Source organism: Notolepis coatsorum (assembly GCF_963971535.1).
Source record: "Notolepis coatsorum genome assembly, chromosome: 17".
Taxonomy (NCBI): Eukaryota; Metazoa; Chordata; class Actinopteri; order Aulopiformes; family Paralepididae; genus Notolepis; species Notolepis coatsorum.
This window is the reverse complement of record NC_140181.1, coordinates 49,060,336-49,088,090: the sequence shown is the minus strand read 5'-3', so window position 1 is coordinate 49,088,090 and position 27,755 is coordinate 49,060,336. Positions and strand designations below refer to the sequence as shown.

The 27,755-nt window shown below is 41.2% G+C and overlaps 1 protein-coding gene across 1 annotated transcript in view; it reads right to left on the bottom strand.

Moving 5' to 3' along the window:
* LOC311244037 (carbonic anhydrase 4-like) overlaps window positions 1-25,007 on the bottom strand; it is a gene marked incomplete at both ends in the record, with an annotated part of 95,614 nt that extends 70,607 nt beyond the window's left edge. Inside the window, 6 exons of the mRNA XM_084333447.1 lie at window positions 15,626-15,789; window positions 15,836-15,893; window positions 17,709-17,804; window positions 19,280-19,428; window positions 21,461-21,631; window positions 24,779-25,007. Coding sequence (XP_084189573.1) covers window positions 15,626-15,789; window positions 15,836-15,893; window positions 17,709-17,804; window positions 19,280-19,428; window positions 21,461-21,631; window positions 24,779-25,007 — 867 coding nt within the window. The remainder of the gene's footprint in view (window positions 1-15,625; window positions 15,790-15,835; window positions 15,894-17,708; window positions 17,805-19,279; window positions 19,429-21,460; window positions 21,632-24,778) is intronic.
* Between the last annotated feature and the right edge of the window lie 2,748 nt (window positions 25,008-27,755).

Below are 27,755 nucleotides of genomic sequence, written 5' to 3'. Positions count from 1 at the left end.
GGTAATTAGCTTTAACTTATTGTTTATGGAGCATTGTGTCCCCATTTAGTGTGGATTAACCATTCAGATTCAGATTATCCATTCAAATCCATTACAGATAATGTGCGATTTTGGCCACTGGTAGTGCTCATGAGCCGAACACACCTCGGGCCGTGTTCGGTAGCGCCGAAGAAGAAGCTTCACACACGAATCCAAACGGGGAAAACAGTGAAATATTTGTCTCAAAATTCTGTACGTAACTCCAAGCTGATCAAGCGTGTCCTTAGAATTCCGTACGTAAATCTAAGCAGATCAAGCGTGTTTTTATGATTTATGAAACACGAATTGAGAGGTGTGTGTGTGTGGATCGTTTTTACGATTGTGGATTCTACTTTTGCGTTTGTTTATTTTTGATAGACCTCGGGCCGTGTTCGGTAGCGCCAAAGAAGAAGAAGCTTCACACACGAATCCACACGGGGAAAACAGCAAAATATTTGTCTCCAAATTCCGTATGTAACTCCAAGCAGATCAAGCGTGTCCTTAGAATTCCGTACATAAATCTAAGCAGATCAAGCGTGTTTTTAGAATTCCGTACGTAAATCTAAGCAGATCAAGCGTGTTTTTATGATTTATGAAACACAAATTTGTTTTTAAGATTGTGGATTCTACTTTTGCGTTTGTTTATTTTTTATAGAAATCTACCCCCATAGACCCTGATGTAAACAAGACGAAAGTCTTTCTCTGGTCTGCATCCCCTTAACACTTGTGTGTATTGAGCTGTACTGTACTGTACCCATTCTGCAATCTGTTAATAACATTTTCAATCAATCAATCAATCAATCAAACCCTCAACGCTGAGCTGCTTTCCTGTTTTCTCAGAAAGTTGCCTCCACTCACAGAAACAACAGTTCAGTCTGTGTGATAGTGAGGCCTTTTGATTACAAAGATATTTCTGGGAAGGGTCAGGAGAGCATCCTAGTGATCACTAATCAAGCCCTTTCCTATGGCATTTAGATTATTTGTTGTTTTTGAGAAATGAACACCAACCTGTAGAATTAGTTTGCAACTGTAATACAGTTCAAAGGGGTTTGGATTGGAAGCATTTCTCACAAGACACTCACATATTCTTCCAGACATCAGAAATAAGAATAAGAACTGTTTGAATGGTTTTGTATGTTACCAACTGTCAACTTCTCACAGAATGTTTAGAATCTTTCTTCCAGCAAGACAGCAGGTAACCATGGTAACCACTCCATAAACATTCCATGCAGGGCAAAGAACACAGCACACTCAATCAAAACCTTCAACAAATTGACCTGATCTGCTTTTATTTTTCAAAGGGCATAAATCTGTAAAGACACATCAAATGCCAAAAAAAAGTATGTACCATTGACTCAGAATGGTCTGTTTTATTGAAATCGTCACAGCAGTATAGTTTGTTTATACTTCAGAAGTATGATATTTAAACATGGTCCCCAAAATGAATGGAAGCAAATGAGGAGCCTGACACCTGGGAGGAATGGGGGTGTTGCAGCCTTGGGGATGGTTAAAAAATATAATTTAATATATAATATAAATAATATGTAAGGGATAATGTATTAGCTATACTCTGTCATTGTCGCAAAATAATTTACCGACACGGAGTTTAGAACACAGAGGCGCTTCGCTGAGGTGTTTTAAACGTCAGTGAAGGTCAATTATTTTGCGACAATGACCGAGTATAGCTATACATTATCCTGCTTATTACATGGCTAACTTACTAACAATATACCTAATTCATTTTACACCATCGACAAGACGAGATCAAATGCAGACGCAGTTGTTCTGTGGCTCTGTCAGCCCAAATAAAGTGATTATTATTATCGCCGGCAGCCAGCAGGTGTGTCTGATTGCACTGAAACAGTGTGTGTCAGTGGGCTTGATTACTCCAGCTGCAAAAAACAATAATCACCGGTGGTTATCGAAAAATAATTCACCGCTGTCAGGGGCTATTGACCAATCACAATCAAGCATTTCGGCGAATGTTAAAATGCCATGTAATAAAATATAATAATTTGTGCTTCACCAAAAAATTTGGTCAGCAGCCACCACTGGGCCCCATGTACTTCTTGGCTCCGCACAAGGGCAGCATATTCGGTGTTTGCTGTGAAGCGATTCCACAGCAAGTCAACTATTTGGTGGATGAGGGGATGGAGTCCAGCAAAGGCAGCAACGCAGTGATAAGTTACCTGCACCACTTCTTCAAAGACCATGGTCTTGGGGAGACCGATGTTGACCTTCACTGTGACAACTGCAGTGGGCAAAACAAGAACAAGTACATGTTGTGGTACTTAGTGTGGTGAGCACACATGGTCTTCACAATGGTGTCAATCTCCACCTGCTGATTGCAAGCCACACCAAGTTTTCCCCAGATTGTTGCTTTGGGCTTCTCAAGCAGCGTTTCAGAAAGACCAGGGTGAACACTGTCGTAGAAAATATCATCATGTCATTATAGATCTGTGTTGAAATATCATACATATTCGACTGTTCCTTTAAGGACTCCGGGCTCCAGAGAGAGGATGACTTTTGACCTAATCTTTTAAGGTTGTTTAACATTCCAGTTAAAATTATAAAGGATTATAAATCAATCCTTTAGTGAATGTTTGTATCCGCAACAGTGGAAAACTGCCAAAGTAATACCACTGCCAAAAAATTTGAAATTGCCATTCTCAGGATCTAATAGTCGTCCCATAAGTTTACTGCCAGTTTTGAGTAAACTGATGGAAAGAATAGTAAGTGAACAGATTAAAATCTACTTTTCTTTTAACACATTGACCACTGATTTTCAACATGCATATCGTGAAGGACATTCAACAGCGACTGCTTTAACCCAAATGACGGATGATTGGCTGAAAGAGATAGATAAAAAGAAAATGGTTGGAGCTGTCTTGCTTGATTTTACTGCAGCATTCGACATCATAGATCACAAATTCTTACTTAAAAAACTTGAATGTTACGGTTTCTCCTCATCTGCACTATCTTGGATGCAAACTTATTTAGCAAACCGGAAACAAATAGTTTTTTTTAATGGGAGTTACTCAGAAGTTAAAACGGTAAGGTGTGGAGTACCCCAAGGAAGTTGCCTTGGGCCTTTGCTCTACACCATATTTACAAATGACATGCCTCTTGTCCTAAATAAGTCCTATATTTCTATGTATGCGGATGATTCAACGATTTACACATCAGCCTCAACAGCCAATGAATTAAATACGGTCCTAAAGGCAGAGTTGCAATCAGTGATGGAATGGATAAAGAATAACAAACTAGTTCTAAACATATCAAAGACAAGTAGCATCATTTTCGGTTCAAACCATACTCTAAGAACGAACCCAGTCTTGAAACTTTTGATAAGTGATGTGGTAATTAATCAAGTCCAGGAGACTAAACTCCTAGGGGTAACATTAGACAGTAAATTGTCATGGTCACACCATATAAACAATATAGTAGTGAAAATGGGAAGAGGGATTTCTGTTGTTAAAAGATGTGCTCATTTGTTACCACTAAATTCTATCAAACAGGTCATTCAAGCTCTGGTTTTGTCAAATCTTGACTATTGTCCTGCAGTATGGTCGAATGTAACGACGAGTAAACTGAAAAAATTACAAATGGTACAAAACAAAGCAGCACGTATAGCGCTTCGCTGTGAGTACAGAACTAATGTTGCAGCGATGCACAGTTGTTTAACTTGGTTACTTGTCAAACATAAATTACTCTGCTCACTCCTTGTATTCACTAGGAATATTTTTGTTACAAAGATCCCCTCAATTTTATATAACAATTTATCAATAAGTCTTGACAGACACAACCATTCCACCAGACATGCTTCTGCACGAGGTTTTACACTTCCAAAAGTGAGGTCGAATGCAATGAAGCGAACTGTCATGTTCCGTGGTATGCAGGAATGGAACTCTCTTCCCAGACATGTTAAGCAGGAGAATAGTAAATGCCGTTTCAAAATCGTGGTAAAACAACATTTTCAACCAAAGAAATTGACATTCCCTAATAGATAGTGTGTACGTAAATTAAAATGTATGTGTCTGATAAAGAGATAGGTATATATGGATGAAAAGGCATGTGTCTGATAGGGATATATTATTAAAATATTGTATAATATTGTATTTTTATATTGTATTATGAATTTGATTAGGGTTTTTACTGTTGTTTTAATTGTCTGTATGACATGTAAATGTTGTGAGTGTATAAGGGTTTTTATTGTTGTTTTAATGGTCTGTATGTCATGTAAATGTTATGAGTGTATAAGGGTTTTTATTGTTGTTTTAATTGTCTGTATGACATGTAAATGTTGTGAGTGTATACGTCTGTAACTGTATTTTATGTGTTATGGACCCCAGGAAGAATAGCCCCAGCACTGCTGTGGCTAATGGGGATCCAAATAAACTTAAACCATCACAAGGTTGATTCTCCTAACTGGGCCATTTTATACTTTCAGTCATATCTGTTCTAATGTTACGCCTTGAAACTGTGTATTTAATGTACGTCTGACTAGAGCTCTTTGTCACTTTGCTGGTCAGACTCTTGTGTGTGAACACATGTTGTCTCTGATTGTAAACTGATCTTTCATTTGTGGCCACAGATGAAATAAACTATGTTTTCTATTTTTAATAACGACTCAGAATGATTTATACAACGGCTCAACTATGTCCTTTAACATTTTCCATAACAACACTCTTGATGAGATTGTAGCAGTCGTAAGGGATAGCATATAGTGACTGGAGTCAACATACCACAGCTAGTGGGAAAGGAGGATGGCACTGTGATTGTGCAGTCCTACAATTGGCAGGAACATCTGGGGCCTTACTTCAAACCACTGCATCTCTGGGGACTTAACTGGCTACTTCACAGTTGAGAATGTGAAATTATAGGACCACAATCATATTAATCCTAAGCACGAGCAGAATGAGGATGTGGTTTCATCAGCCGGCTGTCTCCTCCCACATTGTTATGTGCCCTGTACTAACTATTCACTTTATTATTGCAGCTTTGATTCCAAGGAACCTGGTGTGGTTGTGGCAAAGATGTCTATTGATGGCGAGGAAACCAAATTCCAGCTGCTCCATGACATCCATGTGCTGCCGCCCATAGATGGACTTCCTATTCTGCCACCACCTGGACTCGACCTTGCCAAACAAAACTACCTCTTCCACAAGAGTTCTGTGATGATGGACATAGGACCAGGACATAGGACCCAGTGCCTTAAATCCGTAGCTAATATTGTATTGCACTATCTCAGGACTTTAGCATGTCTATTTTATCATGCCTATTTTATGTATATTTTATACCTGTTTATTATGTCTATTTTATTATTTTGTATTATTGCACAATCGAAGCGGGCATGGCCACCCGCATTTCACTGTATGTGACGAATAAACCTCTTGAATCTTGAATCTTGAATGTTAATGAAACAAAAATACACTTTCTGATGAATCATTTAACCCTTTCACTACCACACTACAGAAGGTTAACCATTTCACTGCCACACTACAGAACCGTCTATACTGTGTGGTAGTGAAAGGGTTAACCTTCTGTAGTGTGGTTTTTGGATATAGACTATAGTGTATGTTTCCATATATATATATAGATATAGACTATATGGTACAGTATACGCATGTTCAGTATATAAACCATCTGGTAACTGAAACTGACTTGTAATAGCAGTAGATTTAATAACCATTTTCCTCTCATAAGAGCACTACAAGAATGCTGCCGTCTTTATGAGATGCTTGCTTGCCATACCTGGACACATTCAGCCTTGTCTGCCTCATCCTTTAAAGTTCTCTGATGTTTGGTCTCAAAATGGCGTTTAACACCCAATGTTCGGCAAACAACAACAGACTGACCGTTCTGATTGGCTCTGACCCTGAAATAGTTATATCAGTCAAACTACGATAAATAACAATCTGTGCAACAACATTTTTGGATATAGACTATAGTGTATGTTTCCATATATATATAGACAGTGATGCGTTGCTCATGGGACGGGGTTGCACGGCGTGCAACCAAAGTTGTGAGCAGAAGCGCACGCACGCACATGCACGGATGTGCACGCGCGTGCACACAGGAATGCGCTGCACCAGGTGGGTACTGCCAACTCACAGTACACACCTGGCTACTTTGCATATCAATGCGCCGGTCGTCAGGTGTTACATTCCATGCATAGAGGCAATTAGGCACTGTATTTAGTCTGTCCTTATGTGAGGGAACTTTTATGCGCATGCGCGGGAGCGCGTGCACGTGCCCGGGAGCGCACGTGGCGCCATTATCGTGCGTGCAGCCAGTGTTTATATGAGCAACGCAACACTGTATATAGATATAGACTATATGGTACAGTGTAAGCATGTTCAGTATATAAACCATCTGGAAACTTTGGTAGTAAGTAGGGATGTCCGATATTATCGGCCTACCGATATTGGCATTAAAATGTGATATCGGAAATTATCGGTATCGGTTTAAAATATATATATATATTTTTTTACATTTATTTAACCTTTATTTACCCAGGCAAGCAAGTATTGTCGAAAGTATGCATAATGTTGTGTTAATTCCACAACAAGAGATATGTAATGTTAATTACCTGAAATTATTCCGTTTTTTGGGGGGGGGGGAAACCCTGGATATATCGGTATCGGTTGATATCGGTATCGGAAATTAAGAGTTGGACAATATCGGTATATCAGTATCGGTAAAAAAGCCAATATCGAACATCCTTAGTAGTAAGTGTTAACAAAGCTACAGAAATGTAAAACAGATCTGTAATTCTATTCTATCTATAAGAGCACTAATACAAGAATGCAGCCGTCTTTATGAGATGCTAGCTTGCCATACCTGGGCCCTCATTTATCAATGGTGCGTACTCACAGATATGTGCGTAACCCGTGCGTACGATCATTTCTAAGCAAAGTGTGGGACTTTGAACGTGTGCTTGACTTTGTGCATATATTTACGCACAGCTCCGACCGTGCGTACCTGGCGCCCGGTGGTAGAATATGAAGACTACAATGCGGAAATAAGCTTCCATGCATTAGTTTCAACACTGCCGTGTTCTGTAGTATGACCCGTAATTCATTATAGTTCATTGTAAAATAGCGACAGTAGTGTAATTATGGTCAAACCCTATAAATATAGCATTTGGAATAAGTCTTTCTTTCCGAATGAATGCAGCATGGTTTATATATAGGGTTATCGGAATACTATGGGGTGCACTGACTGGGCTCCGTGGGGAACTGTTTTCAGAGATAGCAGATAGGAATGAATTAATGAATGAGGGGCAGTCTAATTGCAGAGAGAACATAAAAAATATTAACTAGAGTCCGCTATACCCGAGACACCTCCTTCATTTGTACCGCAATTTAAGACCGAAATTGGAGCATGGAACAAAACGCACAAATGCCATCCCCATGCACATTCAAGTCAGTCTCCACCCTCGGGTGTTTGGCCACCGGCACGGTCCATCGTGATATTGGAGATGGATCGAGCAATAGACTGTTACTGTACCACCCATGTACCTGTCAAAGCTCCATCACAAATGCAGTTATTTGAATAGAAAGGTTCTTGTATATGCTCTCGTATTATTGTTTATATAGGCTACCTAATACCGACATCAAAATAGATTGTATGCCTCTACAAATCATATGCAGGTAGAAAATTGACGGAAAATTTGTGGCGATTTGGAATTAAATTGACGGAGAACTTTAATCCCTGGGTATTAATCGAACGAAACGAAAAAAAAAGCAGTCATATTCCAGCATGGTTATTAATGACACCAATGGCAAACAGTGGTTAACGGTCTTTATTAGTGTTTGCGCTGCCCAGGCAGCAATGGTCTTTAGGAAGTTAATAGATATCATATCCGACTGTTTCCAACATCACCGTGTACACGTCTGTCAGCCTGTCGCGTATAGCTCCCAGGCGTTTGCTCGGCTTAGTCCACTTTTCCACATTTCATGGGGGTGTTACATTACCATATATGGTTAATTACGGGCGGTTCTATATGCAAATACGTAAAACCGCGCACGAGCGTGGAGCGTAGATCAAGTGATATTTATCAACACAGAGTACTTGCAGGTGTGCGTGGGACACGTCTACGCACGTGTGATAAATCCAGATTTGTACGTACACACATTCTAAATTCTGTGCTTAAGAACGAAAATAGAACACTTTCTAAGAATTGTTGATAAATGAGGGCCCTGGACATTAACCTGTGTTAATACCTGTACCCGCCCATGAGAACGGGGGTTGGTTAGTGGTGCCATTAGTGAGGTCATTGGGTCTCATTCTCGAACGAAGTTACGACAAAATATTTCGTCTTAGCCAGATTTCGGCCTATTTAAGACATATTAGGGCTGGGAGTGGGAGTCTTCAAATTTTCCTGAGATCTTATTTGAGAGCAGATCTAAGAGTGCTGAGGAGCAGGGGCGTCCATTTGGTATGACAAGGTATGGCACTCGCCATTCCTTGGCAAATAAAAATGTAATTTTTTTTTTTTTTTTTTTTTTTTTCCATTTTTTATGTTGATTTAGAATTCGAATGTCAACATTATGAACAAAGCTTCGAACTATTCGGTACAGCCCTAGCATGTTTTGATATTGTCAATTATCTCACTTTTACTAGGTGACTTTTACTGTGACTAACTGAAATATGCCAACAAAAAAAGGAAAATGGACATAGGGACGTTTTTTTATCAAAGGGCAGCAAAGACAAGTGATACAGGGACACAGGTAAGGTCTGGCTTAGTGATTATAATAGTGCAGTTCAGCATTCAGTAACCCATACTTTTTGTGAATGTGTTTTTGATACTACATTCTGTTGAACACACACCTCAAAACCGTACCTAAGGAAAATTGGCTCAATTGCAAGAAAAGTAATAGACAGTTATGATATTACATTCTGCATAATTCGTATGCAAAATATTGTGATTCCCTGCTTTAGTCTGTTGACACATTTATATACTAATGCTTGTGTAGTCCTGTGTCATACCTAAATGTCATATAACTGAATTGTATAGAAACAAAACACCAAAAGTGACTATTGCACAACTGATTTGACAAAAAAAATCTACCAAGGGGGGGAAATCCCCCCTTCACCCCCCCCCCCCCGCCCCCCCCCCCCCTCCTCGCCATATCTTGCCTTTTACTGAAAGGACGCCACTGCTGAGGAGCACACTTAAATATGCTCTCAGCCCACGATCAAATCTCATGATTGATTGACTAATTTAAAATGTTATTATAACTTGACAGGCTGTGTTCTCATAGTGATTCCTAATGTTTGTGGAAAAAAAGTCTGCACACCGTCTAGTGTTCCCAAGTTTTAATGTACTTGAACACAACGTTTCGGCCTGTGGCCTTTTTCAAGTGTCAACGACATGTGAAAAGGGGTGGGGTATATATACATATACAAATTAAAGGTCAAGGTTGAGCCAGGTCAAAGTTCAAATCAATTAGCCTATAGGCTACACATTTACAGACCATATTGCAGCTCAAGTGCCTAGAACATACGGTACATAGTAACAATAACAGTAGTACAGTAGTTTAGTAGTTAAATGTGACACACCTTCACATGCCAAAATTGAGAAAATATATAATAAGAAAACTTAAAAAACAGAAACATTTATTAAAAAAAAAACACAAAATCAGGACAGAATGTGTGTATTTACAGGAAGGGTTTGATGTCAAACTCTTCGTTCAGTCCAAGAGGGGCCATAGTCTGCAGCAGGGGCGTATCTAGACCCAGCACTTCAGTAGGGCACAGAAGGGCACCAACAACTACGAAGCGGTAGCGCGTAGCGCGACCGCGGAAAAAATTTGGCCGGTTTTGGCCGGTTTGTGGGCGAAAATGGGTGGATTTTGTAACTATTTTTTTTTAACTTTATTTCGGTTTTATGGTTAGGTTAGGGTTATGTTATTTAATTATTTTGGGGAGCCAGCCCCCCAAACTCCTGAAATGCATAGAAATCTATGAAATAAATAAAACAATCTGACATTTATATTAATTAAAAAGAGCTAGCCACCCAAACCCCTAAAATACATAGAAATCTATGCATTTTGGAACAGTTACTATATATATAGTCAATAAAGCATTTAGTCATACTTAAAGTTTAAAGTGCTTTACTTGCATTGAACATTGCATTGAACATTGAACATTGAGACATCATTAGAAAGCACAATGTATGTTTCCATAGTTACGCAGATGACACACAATTGTACATCTCCGCTGAACCAAATGATCACACAGCTATAAACTCCATTTCCGCCTGTCTCTTAGCAATAAACAAATGGATGACGAACAACTTCCTAAAATTAAATGAGGGCAAAACTGAAATCCTACTAGTCGGTCCTATAACAAAAAGAGAAATGTTACAGAGCAATATGGGGCAACTTACTCCTTGGATCAAACCCGAAGTTACAAGTAAGTGATCATCTACTACTGGTCTATTGAAGGTTCCAAGCCACAGTCTAAAGAAAATCAGGGATGCAGCCTTTGCTAACTATGCACCAAAGTTATGGAACACACTACCTATGGACATTAGGGAAGCTAGATCTCTTAATATTTTCAGAAATAAGCTAAAAACGTACCTCTTCACCATAGCCTTCTAATACACCCCGCTGTTGATTGTACTGTAGCACTATTTTACTCTGGCCATTCTATTGCATAATTTTACTATCTATTCTACTATTCTATTATTGCACTGTATTATTGGTGTGCAAACCAGTCAACTTACAAAAAAGAGCCTGTTGGAGGATTTCAACAAGATAAATGCAGTGCAAAATATTTCACTATAATATTTCAAAGCGAAGTAAAAAATATTATAATAATTATTTGATCATGTTAAATGATCATTTGATCATGTTAAAAAAGGGAAAATAAAAAACATTTGTTAAAAAAAAAAAAAAAAAAACATTTTTTTTTATTTATTTTTTCATCACTGGGGCACAGATGATCATCACTAGGGCACGTGCCCTAGTGATAGTGGTCTAAATACGCCTCTGGTCTGCAGGGTGTGAATATGGTAGGTCTCTCTCTGCAAAAGTAGTTTGCCATGGTCTCCTCCTCTCGCTGGTCTCTCTACCTTTTCAATGCCTGTGTATCTTAATGTGCTGATATTGTGTCCTGCCTGTCTAAAGTGTACTGCAACCGGGTTATGTTCATCACCACATCTGATGTTGCTGCGGTGTTCGCTGATGCGTATTTTGAGTTGCCGGTTGGTTTTACCTACATAGCACAGGCCACAAGGGCATTTGATTAGGTAGATGACATGAGTGGAGCTACAGGTGATGAAGCCACGGACTCTGAGGGTTTTACCATTACGTGGATGTGTGTAGGTCTTACTCTTAATAGTATAGCCACACTGTGCACAGTTACCACACTTATAGTTCCCATCCGGGGTGTTATCTAGGAACGTGGGTCTGTGAGCCGTGGGTGGGCTATAGGATCTCACTAGTTGGTTTCTCAGGTTGGGGGGGCGTTTGTAAACTACGGCAGGAGGTTCCTTGAAAACAGCTTGGAGTTTGGGATCAGAGTTGATGATGTGCCAATGTTCATGTAGGATCTTTTTTAATTCAAACCCTACAGGAGAGTATGTAGTGCAGCACAGTGGGGACTGGTCCTTAGTGGGTCTAATTCTAGGTTGTAGGCATTCGTCCTGTGTGGCCACATCAAAGCGGTTAGCAGCTTTATCTATCCATTCTGTAGGATATCCTCTCTCCTGGAATCTCCTGCTTAGGTCTGTGGACTGTCTCTGATATAGACTATCGAGACTACAGATTCTCCTGGCTCAGTGAAACTGGCTGACCGGGAGGCTCTTAATGAGGTGGGTGGGATGGAAACTGTCACCCCGTAGTAAGGTGTTTCTGTCAGTAGGTTTGCGAAATAAATCAGTATGAATAGTATTCCCCTCCTTGATAACCAAAACATCTAAGAAGCTGATGCTGATAGAGCTGGCCTCCAGAGTGAAGTTCAAACTCTTCACTCCCTTTCCAAATAATGAAAATGTCATCAATGTAGCGCTGATATAACAATATGTCTGGGAATTTTTTTTTAACAACAGGGTCCAATATGTATTGATTCTCAAACTGACCCATGTACAGATTAGCATAGTTGGGGGCCATAGTACTCCCCATGGCCGTACCCTTGGTTTGAAGATAGTGATCTGATTTGAACTTAAAGTTATTGTTGGTCAGTAGAGTTTCAATTAGGTCACATATGCAGGTAGTACTGGGTTTATCGGTGTCGGGTCTGAGGCTCAGAAAGGTACGTGCCGCTTCAATCCCACCATCATGTGGGATGTTGGTGTACAGACTAGTCACATCTAAAGTGACAAAAGTAGCCTTGTCTGGTAGTACAGTGGCCTTTAGTTTGTTAATGAGATCAATGGAATCCTGTGTATATGAGGGAAGGGAGCCCAGATAGCAAAAAATGAGTGAATCAACGTTGAAATAGGGTTCAGCAGAAATATTGAATCTATGTTGAAGCCTGACATCTAAATTATATAGATTGTTGTCTATGACCCTAACGTTGAATCAACGTTAGGTGTCAACCATAGCTGATACTATATCAATGTTGATTCAACCATCATCTAAATGGTAATATACATGCACATTTTAGTTGATTTTATATTGAATCAATGTTAGACATCAATGTTTATTCAACCATAATCTAAATGGTAATCTACATGCACATTTTAGTTGATTTTATATTGAATCAATGTTAGACATCAATGTTTATTCAACCATAATCTAAATGGTACTCTACTTGTACATTTGTAACTTGTACATCTACTTGTAACTTGTAAAGTTAAGGAATCAATACTGATTAATGTACATTTTACATTAAAATATTGCTGCTGATATGTATACATCATAACATTACATGTTTTTTTCCTGCTGTTAAACACACTATTGTTAAATAAATAATAATAAAATTCTTATATGACCATATTTCCAAAAATGTGTGAACAAAAATGACAACATGGCTTTAATATGAAAATTTATTTTTTTCTAGGGTATCAGAACTTCCAGTGACTAACTTTTTACAAAAAACAAATAACAGACCTTATAACAGGCTTTCATTAACAATATAGCCACTGCCAGAATAGTGACACACATATTGTGTGTGGTGAGCACACACATTCATGCACAACGAAGACAAGATTGCAATCATTTTAACTATAAACTTATGAGCTCAAAGTATGAGCTCACTACTGACTGAAATGTCCAACAAAAAGCATCAATTGTCAAATAATATTGATCACATTAACTAGACTAGATGTTTGAGGAAATTAGAAAGGGAACAACAACTTAACCCTTGTGTCTGATCAGATTCGTATTTGTTTGATAACTTTGCAGTGATGAGCCAACATAATATGTGGCATAATCTTTTAATTATCTTGTATTTTTTTTTTTACTCTTCATAAATTGTTTATTCCACTTCAGCCCGATCATAACCACCACATATTATTTTTTTTGTCATATTTAACAACTCTTTTCAGAAAAGTGGGAGTATTTCATTACAAAAATAATATAAAAAATTGTTATGATCAGGGCTGAAGTTGAATAAAATATTTATGGAAAAGAAAGTGGGAAATTATTTCAACATAATCTTTTTATGGAGTTTTTCAATTTAGTCCCCTAATAAGAGTATAATACTTTAGTTTTCAGACACAAGGGTTAAATATAAACAATGGCATAGGATTTGAATTTAAACACAGTGGAGCTTAGATGATCTACAGTTGTCCACGACTTATCCTCCAAGGCATCTGCTATATAATAATCTTCAGATTTACTTAAGTGTTATTAGTAGGTTACAGCAGTAAGCATTAGTTTGCTCAGTCAATTATGGCCAATTCGTTTTATATTGTAATACAGTTAAATAAATAGATAAATGAAAAGCAATTTTTTTTGGATTACCCCCCCCCCCCCCCCCCCCCCCCACTGTACCGAAAATAATACCGAACCGTGTCTTCAAAACCGAGGTACGTACCAAACCGTGGATTTTGTGTACCGCTACACCCCTAATGTTTCTATAACTCTCTCCCATATAACTCTCTCCCATACCCTTAACACCAACCGCTGAAGTGCCCTTGAGCAAGGCACTAAACCCCCAACTGCTCCAGTGGAGTTGCTCAGTGGCCAACAGTGTCAGACTGTGGTTGTACTGGGGCCTAACAAAATTAATAGTTGGTTTCAGGTTGGTTGTCAGTTTGGCCATGGGTAGGTAGGGAATTTATTTTATTTTATTTTTTTATTTTATTCTTTCCCACGGCGACTATGGATAGGGAATTTCTTTATTTAATTAAAATGTTCACAACAACATGGATGCATGTACTCTGCCAGCATGTTTAATATCCATAATACTAAATGTTTGACTAAGATTTCTATGAAACTTTATTAAAAAAAAAAAAAAAAAAAAAAAAATTATAATTTGTTCCTAAAAACTCATAAAATATATTGGGTCGCACCTAAATCGGCAGGGTCGGTCGGCAACCTGAAACCAACTATTAATTTTGTTAGGCCTGGGCAGCTCCCAGGTGTGAATGGAACTCTGTGAATGTGAAGCAGGGCGTAGCTGAAAAAGAGCATCCGTGCTCAGCGAACCTACCCTGGGTAAATAAAGGTTAAAATAAAAAATAAAAAAAATAAACACTGCAAGAACAGGCTGAAGCAGCAAGTCATTCAAGTAGATGCCGTCCATGGAAGAACAGTGTCCATGAGGGTAATTCCTTGTACTGTATGAACCAGGGAAACGGTGTGCTGGGGTACCCTAAGTTTGACTCTGGTTCGCTTGACAATTAAGTTTGGGTCACTTCGGTTCCAAGAACAGGCTGAAGCAGCAAGTCATTCAAGTAGATGCCGTCCATGGAAGAACAGTGTCCATGAGGGTAATTCCTTGTACTGTATGAACCAGGGAAACAGTGTGTGCTGTGCTGGGGTACCCTATAAGTTTGACTCTGGTTCGCTTGACTTAAGTTTGGGTCACTTCGGTTCCTTGAGATGCCTCCCTCCCGGTCTGGCGCATAACGAAGCCACTTCTTGACAGTTTCGCTGTAGTCCTGGTCGGTCAGCTTGGGGTCAGACTGTCGAGCAGCAGCTGATAGACTCAAAAATAAAAAAGTGAGGAAGAGAGGTGAGATGATGTACGATGATAAGAGCACCCCTCACTTCACACGAGTGCGATTTTTTTTAATCACTCAATTGTGATTAATCACTCAATTGCGACAAACACTGTGACACCTCTAAACACTGATAGATCTATCAGTGTTTAGAGGATCTATCACAGTGTTTAGAGGGTCTATCAGTGTTTAGAGGGTCTGTCACAGTGTTTGTATCAGGGTGGGTGTCGTCTTAGTCTAGTGGTGAGAGCTGTGTTTGTTTCAGGGTGGGATGCTTAGTCAAGTGGTGAGAGCACTCAAACCACAACTACAATCATTGTTGGTTCGACTACCGGTCACTTTTTGACTTTTGCTGACTTATACAAGACGTATGAGGATATAACATAATGTACATTATTTACCTTTTTTCCTGTGGTCGATCATTTACATCTCTCTTGAGACTTGTGGTGCCAGCTAGCTAACATCTATGATGAAATGAAACCTCACCAAATCTTGGCTGATTTTGATCGAGTCCTTGAACACGGTCCAAACCACAGCCTCGTTGCAGGCGGGGGTGGTCAAGGAGCCCAGGTAGCGGTAGTACTTGGTACGATCCACTCCTTCTAGCAGATCGTCCAGCGAAAGGCCTGCTGGCAGGGACGCGTGCTGACCTGAAGACGAAGAGACACAGACACACTTTCTCAGAGACGAAGAGACACACGTCCTCAAAGAAGAAGAGACACAGACACACATCCTCAAAGAAGAGACACACATCCTCAGAAAAGAGACGCAGACACACATCCTCAGAGACACAGACACAGACCGGTTAACTGTCTGTCGTGTGATAGTGAAAGGGTTAACTGTCTGTAGTGTGATAGTGAAAGGGTTAACAAGTCTTAAAAAGTATTACGTTCATAATTCTCCATTTAAAGCCTTAAAAGGTATTGGTTTAACTTGTTGAACCCTGCAGACAGTCAGCCTGATAGGAGATGATTTAACTTGTTGAACCTGCAGCCAGACAGGAGATGATTTAACTTGTTGAACCTACAGGCAGACTGATAGGAGATGATTTAACTTGTTGAACCTGCAGCCAGACTGATAGGAGATGATTTAACTTGTTGAACCTGCAGCCAGACAGCCTGATAGGAGATGATTTACCTGATAGGAGATGATTTAACTCTCGTTGGACAAGGCAACACATATCGAAACATCCTCTTACCTTTCAGCATGACGTTGCTCAGGTGGGAGGTCAAGGCGTTCCAACTGGCAGGTGAGTTAGTCGCATTTCCAGACATTTCCTGTCAAAACGCAGTCATGGTTTAGCGCTCGAGTCTATTGTACCCTGTTCTCTCACACACACACACACACACATACACACACACACACACACACACACACACACACACACACTAAAGCTGTCCCCGAAGCCTGTTTTTGGGATTCGAACTGCGTCAGGGTTTTTCAAACGGACATTTGATCCTACGTTTTTAATAAAAAAAAAATCTTAAAAAAAAAAAAATTTATTTCTTTATTAAAAAAAGAAAAAAGAAAAAAATTATAATTTGTTCCTAAAAACTCATAAAATATATTGGGTCGCACCTAAATCGGCAGGGTCGGTCGGCAACCTGAAACCAACTATTAATTTTGTTAGGCCTGGGCAGCTCCCAGGTGTGAATGGAACTCTGTGAATGTGAAGCAGGGCGTAGCTGAAAAAGAGCATCCGTGCTCAGCGAACCTACCCTGGGTAAATAAAGGTTAAAATAAAAAAATAAAAAAATAAACACTGCAAGAACAGGCTGAAGCAGCAAGTCATTCAAGTAGATGCCGTCCATGGAAGAGCAGATGTTGAACCTGCAGCCAGACAGCCTGATAGGAGATGATTTACCTGATAGGAGATGATTTAACTCTCGTTGGACAAGGCAACACATATCGAAACATCCTCTTACCTTTCAGCATGACGTTGCTCAGGTGGGAGGTCAAGGCGTTCCAACTGGCAGGTGAGTTAGTCGCATTTCCAGACATTTCCTGTCAAAACGCAGTCATGGTTTAGCGCTCGAGTCTATTGTACCCTGTTCTCTCACACACACACACACACACATACACACACACACACACACACACACACACACACACACACACACACACTAAAGCTGTCCCCGAAGCCTGTTTTTGGGATTCGAACTGCGTCAGGGTTTTTCAAACGGACATTTGATCCTACGTTTTTAATAAAAAAAAAATCTTAAAAAAAAAAAATGTATTTCTTTTTTTATATATATAAATATCCTCAAACTAAATTCTCAATTTGAATAAAGTGAGTATTTTTCTTTTATTAAATCAACTTTCTTTAATGAATATAATTCATCAGTTTTTAATACTATAATATTAGTGTAGCCTAATCTCTATCTGCAACTGTGAAGAAAAACCCCATTGGTTTAAACAGAATGAATAGACATAAACAATTAAAAATTATATATTTATTTTTTTAATTAAAAATGAAAATTTTCTAATGTTGATTTAGAATTTGAATGCCAACGTAATGAACGAAGGTCCGAACGTTCGAACGCCCAAACACACACACACACATCCTCACCTCGTTGAAGAAGCCGAAGGCAGCCAGCCCGGCGGGGTCGGCGACGCCCAGCGACGTGTTCCCGCCGTAGGACGACTTGAGGTTCACGATGTGCATCTGAGGGGAAGCCATGCGGGGGTTAATGAACATCTGGGGCTCAAAACGCTCGCCTGCGCCCACTTCTTTGGACTCCTTTTTCAACGCACCTGCATCTTTTTTCTATTGTTTCAATGGTTTTATATGAACCTACAGGCAGACTGATAGGAGATGATTTAACTTGTTGAACCTGCAGCCAGACTGATAGGAGATGATTTAACTTGTTGAACCTGCAGCCAGACAGCCTGATAGGAGATGATTTACCTGATAGGAGATGATTTAACTCTCGTTGGACAAGGCAACACATATCGAAACATCCTCTTACCTTTCAGCATGACGTTGCTCAGGTGGGAGGTCAAGGCGTTCCAACTGGCAGGTGAGTTAGTCGCATTTCCAGACATTTCCTGTCAAAACGCAGTCATGGTTTAGCGCTCGAGTCTATTGTACCCTGTTCTCTCACACACACACACACACACACACACACACACACACACACACACACACACACACACACACACACACACACACACACACACACACACACACTAAAGCTGTCCCCGAAGCCTGTTTTTGGGATTCGAACTTCGTCAGGGTTTTTCAAACGGACATTTGATCCTACGTTTTTAATTAAAAAAAAAATCTTTAAAAAAAAAATGTATTTCTTTTTTTATATATATAAATATCCTCAAACTAAATCCTCAATTTGAATAAAGTGAGTCTTTTTCTTTTATTAAATCAACTTTCTTTAATGAATATAATTCATCAGTTTTTAATACTATAATATTAGTGTAGCCTAATCTCTATCTGCAACTGTGAAGAAAAACCCCATTGGTTTAAACAGAATGAATAGACATAAACAATTAAAAATAATAGATTTATTTTTTTAATTAAAAATGAAAATTTTCTAATGTTGATTTAGAATTTGAATGCCAACGTAATGAACGAAGGTCCGAACGTTCGAACACCCAAACACACACACACACACACATCCTCACCTCGTTGAAGAAGCCGAAGGCAGCCAGCCCGGCGGGGTCGGCGACGCCCAGCGACGTGTTCCCGCCGTAGGACGACTTGAGGTTCACGATGTGCATCTGAGGGGAAGCCATGCGGGGGTTAATGAACATCTGGGGCTCAAAACGCTCGCCTGCGCCCACTTCTTTGGACTCCTTTTTCAACGCACCTGCATCTTTTTTCTATTGTTTCAATGGTTTTATATGTACAGTAAAGTACAGTACAAATGTCATTCAATCAATCACAGTGCAGGTGATTGATTGATTGAACATTTTATTAACAGATTGCAGAATGGGTACAATACAGTACGGCTCAATACACACAATTGTTAAGGGGATGCAGACCAGAGAAAGACTTTCGTCTTGTTTACATCAGGGTCCCCCATTTTGAATTCATAATGAATTGTAAGTAAGGGTGCAATTAGCACCGTGCAATACATTCTTTGTGGATCTAGCCCCCAGTCTGATCCCTAGTCGAACCCGTACCTCCATGGCGTAGCGCTTGCCGTTCACCGTGTGCTCGGACCCCTTCACCTCAGAGCCGTTGCCCCAGTGCAGGTGGAACTGTAGGCTGTCGTAGGCCTCGGACAGACCCCCCCCGGACACCTGCACGCCACTCCTCAGAGTCACTTTGACTGGAAGACAAACAAACAGAGGGTGGGTTCAGCTACGTACCGCGACGCTACGGGTTCAAATCCTGGCTTATGACCTTTCGTCGAATTGTCATGGTGCACAATTCGTCTAACTAAACTGTCCCTCTATTCATAACTGCCCTCTATTCATAACTGCTAAACTGTCCTCTATTTATAACTGCTATTTGCTAAACTTCTCCGAAGTTGCCTACTGCAGCTTTAATAATCCAAAACACAGAATAATGCATTGAGTTTTAAAGCACATTCTTGCATACAAAAAAAGAAGTTATTCCAGAAAGCCAGGGCACAAAACGTTGAATAATAAACTGAACAAGCATAACATGCACACAGAGTCAGACATGATGGGGTTGTACAAGAGCATGTGGATGAAAAACATCTCCATACATTAGGCCTACATGTCCCCGTCCTTAACCACCCCTAGGTCAGGGGTCTGGACTGGGAGAGAGGTCCTCTAGTCTAGGTCAGGGGTCTGGACTGGGAGAGAGGGCCTCTAGGTCAGGGGTCTGGACTGGGAGAGAGGTCCTCTAGGTCAGGGGTCTGGACTGGGAGAGAGGTCCTCTAGTCTAGGTCAGGGGTCTGGACTGGGAGAGAGGTCCTCTAGGTCAGGGGTCTGGACTGGGAGAGAGGTCCTCTAGGACAGGGGTCTGGACTGGGAGAGAGGTCCTGGACAGGGGTCTGGACTGGGAGAGAGGTCCTCTAGGACAGGGGTCTGGACTGGGAGAGAGGTCCTGGACAGGGGTCTGGACTGGGAGAGAGGTCCTCTAGGTCAGGGGTCTGGACTGGGAGAGAGGTCCTCTAGTCCAGGGGTTCCCAAACTTTTCAGGCCAGGGCCCAGAAAATAAGGCGTCAGAGAGTCGCGGCCCAATGCACATCGTCGGGCTTTTTTTCTTTTTTTTTTTGCCAGGCGACCGATTTTTTAAGCCAAATATCACTTCAATCCTATTAAGTTAGTTCAAGTTAGTTATTCATTTATATGTGCTATTTATGAGAGGGCTAACTTGTTGCAAAATAATAATGATAATAATAATAGCCTCATTAAAATACTATTGTTGCTTCGGTTGTTTTCAGCGTTTTATGTGCATAATCTGTTATTTAGTTTGAAATGTTCGTTGAAATAAGTAGATTTTTCGTTTTTGTTTATTTATTAAGTTAATATAAAACCATATAGTCACATTTTAGAATACAATAGAATAGAATCTTAGAATACAACTAGAAACACTGTCCTGGCTTGCTTCTAAGTTCAGTGGCCTGACAAAAAAATAAAAAAAAAATAAAATAAAAAAAATAAAATAATTTTTTTTTTTTTTTTTTTTTTTTTAATCATCTCGCGGCCCACCCGTGGCTGCTCGCGGCCCACCTTTGGGTCGCGACCCCGACTTTGGGAACCACTGCTCTAGTCTAGGTCAGGGGTCTGGACTGGGAGAGAGGTCCTCTAGGTCAGGGGTCTGGACTGGGAGAGAGGTCCTCTAGGACAGGGGTCTGGACTGGGAGAGAGGTCCTGGACAGGGGTCTGGACTGGGAGAGAGGTCCTCTAGGACAGGGGTCTCCAGGGGGTCTTCTTGTTGGGATGGAGGTGATGCACTGAACACAAACTACACCCAGACTGACTGGAGACTCGAGTGAAAGGAATCCTGTTTCTCCTCAAACTAGAAACTCTTTACAAACAGTCTGGTGGCGTTGTTCTAAATGACTACTAATCATCCTGTTTATTTTTGTTCCTCTTTATGTGACTGAATACTATCGTTTATCAATACATGTTCCCTATAGTTTATCTATACAGGTCCCTATCCTTTCTCAATACAGGGTCCATATCCTTTCTCAATACAGGGTCCATATCCTTTCTCAATACAGGGTCCCTATCCTTTCTCAATACAGGGTCCCTATCCTTTCTCAATACAGGGTCCATATCCTTTCTCAATACAGGGTCCATATCCTTTCTCAATACAGGGTCCCTATCCTTTCCCAATACAGGGTCCCTATCCTTTCTCAATACAGGGTCCCTATCATTGCTCACCTGTCTTGCCGGTGTTCTCGCTCTCGTACAGGGCAGAGGTGTCGCCGTAGTTGACGAAGGAGAAGGCAGTGAGGGCAGAGTCCTCAATGGCATTAGCCGACACGATGTCGATGGGAGACTGTCTGGAACCATTGCAATGGTCTGGGGCGATAGTGGGCCAGTGGCTGTCACCTGGATACAAAATATAGTATAGTTTAGTAATACATAGATATTATATGATGGAGTGTTAAAAAAAATTTAAAGTGTCTAAAGTGAATGTTAAAAGTGAGTGTTTAAAGTAGAATGCGCCAACATTATGGGAAATTATCTTATCGTCTTCTCCAGAGTCAGACAAGAAGATAGAAACCAGTTTCCTCTCTGTGCGTTCAGTAGAAAGATATCCTGCTGAAAGCTAGCCTAGCTTAGCGCAATGAATGGAAACAGAACAGGCAAGCTAGCCTAGCTTAGCACAATGAATGGAAGCAGGTACAGACCAGCTAGCCTAGCTTAGCACAATGAATGGAAACAGAACAGGCCAGCTAGCCTAGCTTAGCACAATGCATGGAAGCAGATACAGACCAGCTAGCCTAGCTTACTGTAGCACAATGAATGCAAGTGGATACAAACCAGCTAGCCTAGCTTAGCACAATGAATGGAAACAGAACAGGCCAGCTAGCCTAGCTTACTGTAGCACAATGAATGCAAGTGGATACAAACCAGCTAGCCTAGCTTACTGTAGCACAATGAATGCAAGTGGATACCCACCAGGGGATCATCCCTATGTTCCCCCGGTCCTATGTTCCCCGGGTTCTATGTTCCTCGCTTTGATTGATTATAATATGACACTCATAGCAGAATTAGTTATCAATAACCTACCTGTATAAATGTTAAAAGTTGTTGCAAATATTTGTTTTCCCTCATAAATATACCACTATATACATTAATTTCTTATATTAGTTTTAAAATGACCATTTAACAGTTTAACAATGCTCTGAAAATGCTCTGAGAACATGCGGTCATCATTCACTGTTTTAAGCACAAACACATTAGGGAGGGAGGGAGAGAGACAGGCCCGGCCTGTATGCCTGCACCCTGCCATGTTGGTTTACCATGACTTTTTAGCAAGCAAGGTAGCAGCAATGCTAAGCTAACTGATTGTGCCAGTGTATCCTGTTAAAGAATACATCATAAGCCACATTTTGAAACGTTACTGACGTTAGCCTACATAAAATGTATAACAGTATATGCAACAGGTGGATCACTATACCAAAATCAAGAAACATTCATCATAGCTAACTGCTAACGCTACTAGCTAAATTAGCTTCAGCTAGCAGGCATGAATAACGGTTAATATAATATTCTCTACCATGTAAAAACGAACACGGCACTACTCCGCTGGCGTTTGCAATCAAAAGCATACATACAACATACAACATACAACATACTCCCATAATCTAATCATCATACATTTCACATCTCTTCCCCTTGTTACACAAACATACAATATCAATATACAAATACAAACATTTGAACACAATGCCAAATATTTCCTCACCCGTTATCCATCCCCAGAGCGAATGAAAAGAAAAAACAGCGATCCGTGTTGTAACGCGCATGCGCAGAAGCGCAAACGCACAGCAACCGATGTACACCGCGACAACGTACAACTATTATCACAAAACACTCAGTTTCGTCCTAATACAATGCCACGACATCCACCGCGTCCTCTAATACTTCCTAACCATCATTTTCAAAACTCTAATCATAACACATGTCGCCCGCAAACTCACAAAACAGTCGCACGCAAGCTAACAGCCTAGCCAGCCTCATGCTCCCCTTCCTACGTCCCACAATATGACGTCATCAACCCGCAACTGCTTCTCCATAACAACATCGTCTTACACTTATTACCGCATTAAATATAACCATTAATACGGCCACAATCACACCAACGAACCACTCGACTCGCTTCTTAACAACAATATCTTCCACAGTGTTTCGTCAAATCTCTCACCTCGCCGCCTTAACGTCCCTAGATTTACCGCGGCTCTTCCACAGAGCTAAGCTAGTTAGCCCCAACTCCCAATATGACTCCAGTGCTTGCACATTGTATCTACCGCTTGTTACATTACTTCTTTCAATAGTTTCGCCGCACTCATTTTCACCGCGCTTAAGAGCGTTAGCCTACATAAAATGTATAACAGTATATACAACAGGTGGATATCACTAAACACCAAAATCAAGAAACATTCATCATAGCTAACTGCTAACGCTACTAGCTAAATTAGCTTCAGCTAGCAGGCATGAATAACGGTTAATATAATATTCTCTACCATGTAAAAACGAACACGGCACTACTCCGCTGGCGTTTGCAATCGAAAGCATACATACAACATACAACATAATCGACATTATTGCCATGCAGTAATCACCAGTCTTAATGATGCAGAGAGACATGAGGTAGCAGCCAGGAAGCTGCCGCACAGGTGCATTCTGGGAGGCGGGGCAGCACAAGTGCAGTGCAGTCTGGGTGATGAGACAATGACGACAGCATACGTTGAGCAGCATCCGTTGATTCAACATTTATTAGATATTGGCATTTCAATCATTAAAATGCAACCACAAAACAATATTGATTCAATGATATGTTTTCAACATTAGTCAATTGCTTTAGCGGTTAATGGGTGATTCACCATCAATCGTCGACCTTAACCAAAAATCAAGCATTTTGACCATAAATCAACATTGAATTAACACCTTTTGCTATCTGGGAGGTCACCCATGGCTTGAGACTATGGTCCACAAAAGTGGAGATGTTGGTGGTCAGAGATCCGATACCACTCACAATGGGTCTGCCAGGAAGGGGGGTTGTTTGGGATTTGTGGATTTTGGGAAGTGTGTAAATGACAGGAGTCACAGGGTACTCGTTCTTCATGAATTCAAATTCGTTCTTTGTGATTTCCCCTTTCTCTAGCCAAAACAACAATTTATCATGGACAGACTGCTTAAATTGTGTGGTAGGGTCAGACAGTAACTTACTGTAAAACGACTGATCATTTAATTGTCTCATAATTTCATTTTCATAGTCCACAGTGTTCTGAAGTACAATAGCACCACCTTTGTCCGCTGGTCGAACAATCACTGTCTTGTCCTTGCCTAAGGTAGTGATAGCCTCTCTTTCCGCTTTACACATGTTGTTGTACACTTTATATTCCCGTTTGTTTTTTAAGATAGCCTGTACATCATTTTCTACTAAACGACAATATGTGTCGAGGGATGCATTGCGATTTCTTGGGGGAATAAAAGTGGATTTCTTCTTGAATGGGGTAATAGGTTTACTCACTGTTGTGTTGGCCTGAGAGGGGGTGGCACTGTGCACGGGGACATGAGTAACTGGGCTGGTGGCTCCTCCAGAGTGGAAGAACTCTTTCAGTCTCAATGTTCTGAAGAACTTGTGGAAGTCTATGATGGTATCAAAGTCGTTGGTGGTGGTAGTGGGTACAAATGACAACCCCTTACTCAGGGCTGTGATGCAGATCTCTGTCAGTGGCGCAGTGGAGAAGTTCATGATTGTGTTGCGCTCCGGGTTTGGTAGGAGTGGCCTCTTCTTCCGTAAGCCTCGTCTGGTGCGTTTGTGCGATATCTTCTCTGTCCGCCCCTGCGGGGGACACCCGCCCGCTGACGTCGTCCTTGGGGTTCCCCTTGAAAAAACGCTCCGCGTCCTGATTGGCTGCTGGTGTCTGACTCGGCCGAAGTTGAGGATAGCCAGCCGGCTTGTGCGTCACGGTCAGAACCTTGGTCTTGCTGTCTGCGGTTACCTCTGTTGGTTGGCAGTCTTCCTCCAAAAATAAACGTTTTCCTCCTTGTAGTCCTTGGTGTAGCAGGGTGGATTATCCCTGCTTCGTGGGAACCGTGGTGCACGGTCACTAGGTAGCGAGACACAGTAGAACTCTGGCTAGTGGGGTCAGGAGCGTCAACTGGAGGCTGGCAGTGGGGTGTATGAGGCCCAGGATTTACAAACCTAGTCCGGTACTCTGGTCTTCCTCCCTCTCTCTTGGGCAGTCAGCAGTACTCCCCAACACGCCTCACTCTCCCCAATTGTCCCCTTAGCACCCCCCCACACCTAATGACCGAATGGTAAATAAATAACTTGGTTCCCCCCGCAAGCAGTACCCTCCCTCATTAACACCAGAAACCTTACAATGGGAAAAGGGAAGGTTGAATAGGAAGGGGTTAATAATAGACATATTACCCGCATCAAAGGGTTAGAATTAGACTCAATAAAAGACACACACACCGTGCTCCCGTTCAGTCTGAGTGTTATTATACCATGGGCCTAGTTACAACATAGCTACGTCTGGTGATTATTGCACCATGGGTATCATCACACAATGCTTACAGTCTGGTAATTATATAATTACACCTAGGCACCAAGTGCTCTCACGGTTCCCAGACTAAGTGCTGTCCACTGTACACAGACTAAGTGCTGCCCACGTCTGGGCTAGACACAGTATCCACCTTCCCTAAGGGTTTACATATACTGCTCCAGGTCAGTAATATGGGGAAGGAAGGGGGGACATAGGGGAGGAAATAGAAGGGTTCACCGAATGGGAAATATTAGGAAACACACATTATCACGCTCAAAGGAAAGGAACGAAAACAAAAGAGTGGGCCCACAAAATACCAGTAAAGTCCTATCTTAATGCCGGCATATATTGTTTGGGGTACCCCTATGGAATGGTAGTAGCAACGTTACTTTCGCCCGCAGGCTGCACCACACTGTGTACTGTATAATAACTCGGGAGCATCAATGCTCATTTGTACTCATCCGAAATGGCCGCCTCGCCACGCCACTGTTGTCCGGGAGGCAAGATGGCGTTGAACGCTCTCGGTGAGGATGTTAGCAGGCGGAGCTGGGCAGAGAGGCAGAGCCGGCTGAGAGCGTGTGCTGAGCGATGACGACCCCTGCTGGACGGGACGAACTCCCGTAAGCTGTAGGCAGCCGGGTGCAGGTCTGATTGAAGTCAGCCGGAGCAGACTGATTGCAGGCAGCCGGGTGCAGACCTGGTTGAAGTCAGCCGGAGCAGAACGGTTGTTGGCCCACGCTCGCCTCTGGGCTCGTACTCTATACCGCACACAGTAGCTACTATAACTCGATTGTTAAGGACTTTGATACTTGGTTAGCCGCACGTTACTTATACCGCACACAGTAACTATTATAACCCGATTGTTAGTGCCTGGCTCTGCACTAATTGTTCACACACTATCGCTGGTACTGCTAGGATATCGTGTCCACTAGCCAGTACGTCCTATCACCCGTTGCTATCTCACGGGGCCCTCTGGCATAACTTCAGCAACAGAGCCCTCCAGGGGTCCTACTAATCACCCCAAAGTACCAGAAAATACCAGAAAATACCAGAAACTACCCCAAAATACCCCAAAGTATACCCCAAAATACCAGAAACTACCCCAAAATACCCCAAAGTATACCCCAAAATACCAGAAACTACCCCAAAATACCCCAAAATACCAGAAAATACCAGAAACTACCCCAAAATACCCCAAAGTATACCCCAAAATACCAGAAACTACCCCAAAATACCCCAAAATACCAGAAAATACCAGAAACTACCCCAAAATACCCCAAAGTATACCCCAAAATACCAGAAACTACCCCAAACTACCCCAAAATACCAGAAAATACCAGAAAATACCAGAAAATACCAGAAAATACCCCAAAATACCCCAAAGTATACACCAAAGTATACCCCAAAATACCAGAAACTACCCCAAAATACCCTAAAATACCCCAAAGTATACCCCAAAGTACCAGAAAACACCAGAAAATACCCCAAAATACCCCAAAATACCCCAAAGTATACCCCAAAATACCAGAAACTACCCCAAAATACCCCAAAATACCAGAAACTACCCCAAAATACCCCAAAGTATACCCCAAAATACCAGAAACGACCCCAAAATACACCAAAATACCAGATAATACCAGAAAATACCAGAAACTACCCCAAAATACCCCCAAAGTATACCCCAAAATACCAGAAACTACCCCAAAATACCCCAAAATACCAGAAAATACCAGAAAATACCCCAAAGTATACCCCAAAGTACCAGAAAATACCAGAAAATACCCCAAAATACCCCAAAATACCCCAAAGTACCAGAAAATACCCCAAAATACCCCAAAGTATACCCCAAAATACCAGAAAATACCAGAAAATACCCCAAAATACCCCAAAGTACCCCAAATAGTGTGTAATAGTGTAATAGTGTAATAGTAGTAATAGTGTGTAATAGT